At 32.4% G+C, this 10,466-nt stretch overlaps 1 protein-coding gene across 1 annotated transcript; it reads left to right on the top strand.

Moving 5' to 3' along the window:
• Window positions 1-3,967: 3,967 nt before the first annotated feature.
• Window positions 3,968-10,319, top strand: LOC120341021 (protein disulfide-isomerase 2-like). The gene is made up of 12 exons (XM_039409438.2): window positions 3,968-4,236; window positions 4,875-5,072; window positions 5,543-5,673; window positions 6,323-6,478; window positions 6,569-6,682; window positions 6,963-7,094; window positions 7,207-7,422; window positions 7,747-7,867; window positions 7,945-8,120; window positions 8,385-8,462; window positions 8,734-8,893; window positions 9,176-10,319. The coding sequence occupies exons 1-12, from the start codon at window positions 4,074-4,076 to the stop codon at window positions 9,511-9,513; spliced, it is 1,983 nt and encodes a 660-aa protein (XP_039265372.2). The 5' UTR covers window positions 3,968-4,073; the 3' UTR covers window positions 9,514-10,319.
• Window positions 10,320-10,466: the final 147 nt, after the last annotated feature.

Below are 10,466 nucleotides of genomic sequence, written 5' to 3' on the forward strand. Positions count from 1 at the left end.
CCACCAGCTTCAATTGATTTGTTGTGGATTTTCAGCATTGCTTCTGCACTATAAACAGTGCCAGGTGTTGCTGCATATGCTTTCTTCATGCCAAACATATCACACTGTAGCAGCATCACACATACTAGCCTATTTCAACAAATGGCATATATTTCAATTAATCCATGCTCGATTCAATCTCGTAAACCGACGCATCGTGAGCGTCCTGTCTATACAATCAGAATAAGTTTGTATATGTAACTAACCTGTATGCAATATGCATATGCAAAAATGGAACCTTTTTGAATACAACCATTCGCCGAAATTAGCTTTACAATCTGCCTCCCAGTACCGACTTCAATTAATTTATTGTAAAGATTCTGCATATGCTAGTGATTTTATTCAATTAAACAACACTGATATACAATGATTATGAATTCTTTGCAAACTAACTATAAGTAAATTAATTTTTATCCGAAATGTTGAGAACGCACAAATGATTTCAATATGAAGAATACTTGAATATGCCTTAATGTTTTTTTTTTTAAATAAAACAGTTTGCTAACATTTGCTTTACATTTTTCCACCCATCATCAAGTTCAATTAATTTGTTATGAATTTTCAGCATTGTTTCTGCACTGGGAACAGGGTCAGGTGTTGCTACATGTACTTCCTTCATGCCAAACAAATCACATCGAAGCAGCATTACATACGAGCCTTCTTCGACTATTTGAACAAATGGTAAATATTTCAATTCATCCATTTTCGAATAAATCTTGTGAACTGAGGCACCGTGAGCGTCCTGCAATACAGCAGTTTTGAATGTTTCCATACCGAATTCTTTTCTGGCATGAAATGTAGATGGTCCGATCCTAGCAAAGTCTACTTTAATAGCCCCAATATTTTTAGTCCCATATTTCTCATCTTCGTGAAATTCCAAATGAATAGAAAATCCGCCATCTTTCTCGCTCTGGTAACGAAATTTTCCGCAACTCACTACTTCGTAAATTTCGTTTTGTGGAAGAACATTTTCATACCAATTTCCAGTGAAATTAGTGAAATCCACTTCATTTTGTAAATCGGGGAGTTCACAACTGTAGCTACAAATCAACACTAAACAATTGACAAGATATATAATGAACACTCAACAAATTTCCTCATGCTGTATCTTTGAACACAAAGTTTTTAATGTCGAAATACCTCTCTTGTATAGGTTTTAATACACGTTCAGAAGAATATTGATTGAACGCCCCCAAGCCAGCTACGTAAAACGCGTATAAAAAGATTGTTTACTGTTCACAATATTCTATTGCAAGAACTTTATTAATGTACTTTATAAAATGTATAAATTTGTTGCTTTGATATTGCATACATAGTATAGCGCGAAATGTCAGATAACGACGACAAATGATATATGCCTTCCAATAAAATGTTTGTCCAATAATAAATTTTGGTTCGTTTATTGCTCTCATCCGGCCTTGTATCTTGTATTAAAAATTAAAAAAGTCCTCATTTAAGTAACTTTACATGTTGGGGTGAAGGTGATGGGATTTTAATACATCACAGACAATGCAAATACAGCCCAATTTTCAAATAACACCCAAACCATATTATTGTGCAGTCAAGCAGATATTTATACATGGCCAATCAAGTGTCCCGCGCACGTAGCCAATTGATTCCATATGTGCGTAGGTTTGTATTTAATATCTTCGGCATTTCTTCAAATCACAGCTCACACGACGAGATATTTTTTCTATGAAGGCTCACTGAAAAAATATGATGTTGTTTGCGCGTGTATGGATAAATTCGATTTCAATCGTTCGCACGTGCATGAATACATAAAATAAAATATCCGTGTCGAGTATTTTTAAATTATCTTATTTTTACATGTGTGCGCATGATTTTGACCAAATGTTTGACTGATTTGCGTTTTATTCCAAACCGATATTCGCGAATGTATCTATCGTAATATTCATAAACGTAAGTACAGACTTCCGAAATAGAATAATGTTTTACATAAATATCTTCTTCCGCATAAGGCCGTTCATTAACGGTTTAAACGTCTACAATTTGCTTTATATGTCCTTAAGTTACCAACTTCAGTTCATTTGCTGTGAATTTTCAGCATTGTTTCTGGACTCGGAACAGGATCGGGGCTGTTGCATACACTTTCTTCTTGCCGAACATGTCACATCGCAGCATCATTACATAGGTGCCTTGTTCAACAATATAAACAAGAGTCATATATTTCAATTCATCCATGTTCGATTCAATATTGTAACCTGCGGCACCGTGAGTTTCCTGTATTACAGCAGTTTTGAGTGTTTCCATACCGAATTCTCTCCTGGCATGAAATGTAGAAGGTCCGATCCTAGCAAATTCTACTTCAGTATCCCCAATGTCTTTATATCCATATTTAGCATCTTTATGAAACTCTAAATGAACAGCAGTCTTTCTCATTGTGATTGTGCAATGTTTCACAAATCACAATTCACCACCCCATAGATTTTTTCTTCTGGGCGAACATTTTTAGACCAAATGACTGGGTATTTTGTGAAATCAATTTCATTTTTTAAATTTGGGAGAAGCAACTATAACAACAAGTCAACACCAAACAATTGGCAACGTATATAATGGCTATTGCTACAATTGCCTTCATGTTGTATCATGGAATTTCGGCTTCAAAATTCAAAATGCCTCCTTTGTACAGGGTGTGAGAGCCGGTCTGAATGAAATTGATTAGGTATTATCAAGTCAGTAACGCGGATCACGTGTAGTTAGGTTTATAATATACTATTATATAGCCGTAAAGTATAAATTTATACAGTATATATTGAAATTTAAAAATTTGCTTCGGTATGTTTGTGTTGAAACCAAGCACGATAAAGGCAATATATATTTTAGGCACGAAACTTGCGGAAATTTGTTTCTGGCAATGCAAAATCAGTTGAACATCACTTCTATAACAAGATTGTAGTTTTTATCGTGGTTCTACACCGAACTCGAGACTTTCTATCCAGCATCTTCCCATCGATAAGGGTGAATTGAATGATTGATATCGTTTGCTAAGTCAATATATTAACCACCTTCAATCCCATTTTCCAATACCTGTTACAATATTTGAACACGAATGAATCGATTAATCTACGGAGTCTTCAAGTTAATTACTGACTTTTTAATGGTTACAATAAGTTATACATAAACATAAAAGCTTCGGCATAGACAAGTATTCTTTGTTTGATTATCTTAAAAGGTTTTGGGTGCTCTATAATGAAGATGACCGCATGGTTTATATCAGTTGCAATACATAATTAAGTACACGTATCACGCAACCATGGAAACAATTTAGAAAAAAAAAAACATTGCATCTAAACATTGTGTAATCATTTGATAATTATATTCCGTTCCACCGATCACTTTGAATATACTGTAGTCAGGAGTCCGGACTAAAATGACATAAATGTTTTACATATAATCCGAACTAACATGTCCTTTTTAAGTTACTTCAAAATATCGTTATATTACATTATAAAATTGTAACACTATAATACATTAAACGCTTTGTCACAGCTTTAATTCACTATTATAACAGTCTGTTTGTTGTAACAGTCGAGTTATTCGCCCAATGAAGCAGATACACGAGTATAATCACTGCACTTATTGCCGACTTGTTAAAACAAAGACATCCTCGATTGCCGACTTGTTAAAACAAAGACATCCTCGAAAATTTTACACGTGTGCTATGTGGTAATAAAGCTTCACGAAATTTCGATGAGAAGTCCATTTACGTTTACATTTTGTCGTGTAGAAGTCGGGAATAGAACAGCTAATTTTTCTCGGGTGATTACGAACTTTATGCAATGTCGAACAATGTAAAGACCAATCAATACTGAGATATTTTTTTACTCGAATCAACTTGTAGAATTCTAATAGCAGCTGATAGAATTATAAAAACTTTGATTACAAACACCGATTTTTTCAATATCAATATTAAAGCATGAGGACTCATTTTAGAACCCTATTTTTTTAATTCTGTTGAATATTAAGTTTTCGATTATAATTTTGAAACGTATTTCAACGTTTCATTTGACAAGATGTTTCGAGTTTTTGTATTGCTGCAATTGATGTTGCTGACTGCTGTGATCGCTGCCAAGGACAAACCGGTTGATCCCGTGAATCTGACTCATGTATTTGAATTGAATGATGAAGAACTCAATCATACGATGCGCAATTTTGATTTCCTCGTTGTCAATTATTGTGAGTAACTTGAACTTTTATTCCGTTCTGTTTTACTATTTCGATTTTTTTTTGTAGTAGAGTATACCGGATATATTTAAATTTAATATATACATGTATATATATATCAAATACTGTCAGTCTTTTATTGTCCATAGTTGATTTGCTACTAAGTATTAGTCTTTAAAAATATTCGATGGTTAAATTTGATGTAATTAGGATTTTACTGGTAACGTAAGAAAAGGTATATCATAAGAAGTCGAAATTTTTGCATTTAATGAAAATTGATGCACTTAATTACAATTCCATCAACATTTTATTATTATCAGAAATTGCTTAATAAAAAGACGCTTTATAAAAATAGGCATAACAAGAAAATAGCGTATTATTCTCACAGTTTTTCCTTACCAACTGTGTAAGTTTGCTTTGACAAAGTCATGTGTTCATCAATTTATATTCAATGTCATTGGTCCGAGTTACAGATTAGAATTTTGACTGCGTTTACAGAGGCATATTTAGTTACAGACTTTGCTATACATCAATATAGTACATTAGCTGTATTTCATTCTTTAATTTAAAAGAAAAACTATCATCACTCTTTTTTTTGAACACTAAAAAAATTCATTAATCTCATGTCAAGTGACATCATATTTATTTAGATACCGCAAGTTCAAAGGGAAGCATGGAATTTCAACAAACCTTCATGGAAGTTGCAAAAAAAACTTTTAAAGAAAATAAATCCATTGTGTTTGGACAAATCGATATTAACAGATTTGAAAAGGCTCAATTTATGGAACATATTACAGAAGTACCCGAAGTAAAATTTTACAAACGTGGAAGAAGCTTTGATTTTGATGGTAAATTAGCGAATGAAACCATAAGTATTTGTGCCCTAATTAAGTCAGAGAGAAATAATGATATTTACCCAAAAAACAATAACTATTTCTATATACTAAATTTTCTAGATTCTCTTTGCTCAAAATTTAGAAATGTTTCCATACGTGTCCTGTACAAATTGATAATCAGTGGACGTGTTACTGATTTACTAATTCCATGAATGACATGATATAAATATGAAAATTCAGCAAAAAAACAAAAACTTTTTATATCTTATAAATCACTGTAACTTCTCATGCAGATTAATATTGATTACGTTATATGCTGAAACAGAAAAGTGTATATTCTTTCTACACTGAAAAAACAAATTTCAATATAACTGCGTTGTGAACAAATATACATCAGTTCCAACGACTAACCTCAAGATCTCTTAATCAAAAATTGTATAGAATTGAAAATATTGGGATTATCGATGACTTTGTTTTTACAGGACAAAAAACAGTTGAACATCTTATGACGTGGATTCGTCTAGCTATGAACTACCCAGTTGTTGTGTCATCGCAAAAAGAATTTGACGATTTAAAAGAACGAGGAACGATTATCGCAGGTTGCTTCTACGGGGTAAATATTCTGTTTTGTACGCTAATTTAAATATGCCTATCGATGCCATTGGTGAATCAATTTCTTCATTAAGTGAATTACATACAAAATATTCAGTATAATATTCAGTATATTATCATTGGGTATCAATTTATCTAGACAAACTTTTAATTGAGACAAAAAAATATATATTTTAATATAGTATATTTGATATAGTAATCCTGCAAAAACGAAAAAAGCAAATAGATATATCACGAGTTATCACATAAAAAAAAAGTTGTATTCAATTCAAATAAATGAACACGGAAGCAAAAACAAAATTTAAACAATTTTTGGTATTCCTGAAGTATGCGCACCAAAATGTTGTACAACCTGAACCTTACCCTGGTACACAACCTGAGTTCAGGTTGTGCGCCATCTTGGTGTGCATACTTCAAGAGGTCCCATTTTTTTAAAATCATATCCCGAACGAAGCTGGAACTGTAGAACAGCTAACTAGCTGTAACCTACCAATCTTTAACCACTATACAACAACATTATAACAATACGAACAATAGGTCCACTTCGTCTACAAAAATGATATTTGTAAATTTTTAAATACAAAAACTAGTGTTAGTTATAAGATGAAGATACATTACAAATATATAATTTTATACTCTAATTTTTGCAGAACGCGCCAAAACCAGAATTCGATACGTTCGTGAACGTGAGCGCACAGTTTTTTCCTGCCAAATATATGCCGTTACCGAGATTTGCTCTTATCAACAAAGCAAGTGTTTCACGTGATATTGGAATTAACAAAGGAACTGTTGCAATATATAAAAAGGTGAAATTATTATATTGTTATCCATACTTGTGAGATTTTTTTAATTTCCTTGTACGATACGACATAGAAATAATATAATTTTATTTTTAGTTCGAGAACGGTGAAAAATTTATGTACACCGGATCACTTACTGATGCAAACGCCATGTTAAAATTTGTCGATGAACAATCACAGCCAATAGTGTACCCGTTTGGACAGCATGAGGTTTGATATTTAAAGTATTTTTAAAGTGTTGTTAAAATGTGAAGTGGTTGAATAATCTAAATCTTCATTGCTGTAATATACATTCGCTTATGGTGAATACAAAATTTCATTGGCAATAGTGCCGTCCTGGATAAGACATGTCTATGCTAATGAGATGATTTACTCAGGATGTCAGATGCCAAGCACTCGAATTGTTCCAATTTATTTTCCGGTATAAATATTTTGATTATATGGAAGAAAAATGTCTATGTTAATCTATTTTTATCATTTATCTTTTCAGTATTCGTATCGATTAGTCCATTCAGATGAAATTCGTTATCAGCATTTGCTATTCATGCCACGTAGTGATGCCAGATTTAAACAAGCGTTTGACAATTTCAAAGCCGCAGCAAAGGAATTCATGAAAAGTTCGGTAAACTATTTTTACGTATTGATTGACTGTATTTTCAGTTTACTTGAACGGATTGCAATAATAAATATAGTTTCTTCAAAAACAAAAATTCAAACTCTTCTCATTTTGACAGAATAAGATAGAAGTTCTCTTTATACACGTCGATACATCAGAAGAACACATTGACAAAGTTGTTTCGTTTTTCCACGTCGACATAAAAAAAGATATTCCTTGTAACAGGATCACAAAGCGCGACAGCTGGCATTCTCGATTTATACCGAGTAAAATGGATTTCACAAAAGAAGGATTCATTGATTTCACTCGTAATGTTATAGGCGGAACAATTAAGGTGTTATTAATATCCTTAGACATATAAAAAATAAATAAAAATGTTGTCACCTCATCAGAACTAGTGAATACAAATTATTCATTTATATTCTGAGAATTTTAAACGGTTTATGATGAGATCAATCTACCTACATTTTTATTTAATTTGGTTTGTTTCAACTGGCCATTACAAATTTTTGATAAACGCACTTTTACATTAAAAAACTGCACAAAGACACTTTGACATTAAAAAAACGATTCACCTCAAATTTCCTAACGTGAGATTGTGTATTTTTTAATATTTCAAATATTTCTCAAAATATAATTTCATTGATCAATTTTATAGAGAAATATTCGAAGTGAAATTTTACCAGGAAATTGGAATAAATTTCCGCTAAAAGTTTTGGTGGGAACGAATTATGAAGAAATTACAAAACAGAAGGGAATGATCGTCTTTGTTATGTATTGTAAGTAAGCAATATTTTTGAATTTAATTGTTTCATTGTACACTATAGTTTTAACTAAATCATTTTTTTTGTATAAGACGTGAAAGGACATAAAGAATCGGACAAAGCCATGCCGGTTATTGACGAAGTTGCACAAATGTATAAACTGAATAATACTGTAACAATTGCTTCTATGGACGTTAGTAAAAATGACGGAGAGATCGATGTTCATCATACAATCCCATGCTTTAAAATGTTCACCGCTACAAACCAGGTAAAATCCACTACAATTTAAATTATCACTACATAAAATATTATGGTATTATAGTACTTTGATGCATACCTAATTTTGCAACACGTCTACTCAGGATGGAATATTTGTAAATTTCTCTCATGTTGCACATTTTCTCACTAGATATGCTTGTAATATTAAAATAAAACTTTGAATATTTTGCGAAATTGGTCATCGATGTACAATGTTCAGAATGATAAACAATATTGCTTGTGCTTATTTCAAATATATATATATTTCTTATAGGAAAAAGCTTTCAAAGGCACAAAATCTGCAGCTGCTATAAAAGAGTTCATTGATAGCAATGGAACAATACACACCGGGGTAAGAATTATCTATTTTTACTCAATAAATAACAAAAATGGCGAACCCTTGAGGTTGCTGTTAAATAGTATAGTAATAGCATAGTATAGTTTTATCTGGTCACTGGCGGTAATATTTAAAAATACCCTCAGTTTTGAATAAATAACTAATTTCAGGGAATAATATTTAGATTTGCAATATATATATATATTGATTAGAAATAGAAAGTGTGCTTACAAAATGATATTTTATTTCAAACATTTGAAAAACTTGAATATTTTTTTATACCAAGTACATGCCTGAAAAGGATGATATGAGCATGGATTTTGAATTTGATGAAACCGATGTCAAAGATCCGGATGTGTTAAATTATGAATCTGAAGAAGAGAGACAGAAAATGTACGCTTTGGATGAAGAAAAAGCCGTTGCTAATGCTATAGAAGAAATTGAAGGTTAGTTGTTTAAAATAATGTATTATTGGATAGATGTGGTTGCTATACGTCAGTTTTATGCCAATTGACAAATATGACATTGCTAATATAGTTGACATTAAAGTTATAACTGCGTTTGCCGAAGAGCGCGTCGACTGCGCTGAAATTGCTAACATATTAAACCGGCATGATCCCGACACAACTGTTTTAATCGCATGTTAATTGAACTATAATTAATCACACGTTTACCTTTTACAAATACTCGAAATTTGATTTCGGCAAAATTATTTTTTCTCTTTTTAGGCCACAAGGCTCACGACGATCCAAAACACATGGTAAATCCGGAACATTACAGAAGGTTGGCGAGAGGAGAGGTAGTGGATGAACGTGATATGGATCCTCATAAAGATGCTCACTACGCGACATCGGACCATGAATCTAAGAAGCACGGGCATGAAGAACAGCACATTTTTCATGAAGGTCCTGATGGAACAGCTCACCATGAAGTACTGCAGTCACCACACAAAGATCCCATAAAAATGGAATCACCTGGCACTCATAAAGATAATCATTATTATCATCATGACGATCACCATGATGACCATCATGATCAGCGTGATCATCACCACGATGAAACATAACGTTAATGAAGGGAAATTGCTTGGGCAGTAGCTCTGAACTAATTTTGCTAATTATCACATGGACGTTTCTAAATGCCAAATATCTCGGGTATACTTAGATTTGATAAATAACGGGAAATGATTACACGAGGATTGGAAAACATAAAAGCATAGACGACATAGACAAATGCAAGCAATTTCAAAGAAGTCAAAACCGGAAGTTCGGAGTGCATTTGGCGCTCCATCTGCAGGCAATCAAAATTTAGCTCGACATAAACAGATAATACATTTATTTTTACCAATGCATAGCAAGCGTTATGACCTTAAATTGAAGATATTGGATCAATAACATAAATGCTTTCGTTTGCCTTTAAAAAGTCTTTCCATTGTAACTTAGCTTAGCTTTCACATCGCTTTAGGTTTTTGGTGCTTTTAATTTAATTAAATAAAAATGTTTGCAGAAGAATCGTGTTTCAATTTTGTGTAAAAAATACTTTGTAAAATTTAAAAGAGATGAATTCGTGATAAGGCAATTGGAATTAGGTAGCATGTAAAGAAATGTTCATTTTTTAATACTCCTTGCTTTCCCTTTTTTATTGTAACAATCCTGTTCTCGGTATGGCGTGAAATTATTTATTCTGAATCATATTCAAAAAAACTGGGAAAAAAACTGAAAGTTATTATTGTTGAAAGTCTTGTTTATAGTGAAAGTTTTGTACCATTGTTCAAAGAATTTGGTTCGACTCAAACATCACAAGATGCTTTTTGGTAAGCCGCGGTCATCCGATGGGTTATTCAAAAGTGTGGTGGTGAACCCAATAGTAAACTACAAGTGAATATTTTGCTATTCTTAACCGATCAAGAGAATCATAATCTCTTATTTGCAATATTTCGCCTAGTAAGCACGACTATAGTGTGCCATTTATTTCAGCCATTGAAGCATTTTGGTGATTTAGTTATACATACAGAAAGTA

The sequence above is a fragment of the Styela clava genome, chromosome 14, assembly GCF_964204865.1.
Source record: "Styela clava chromosome 14, kaStyClav1.hap1.2, whole genome shotgun sequence".
Taxonomy (NCBI): domain Eukaryota; kingdom Metazoa; phylum Chordata; class Ascidiacea; order Stolidobranchia; family Styelidae; genus Styela; species Styela clava.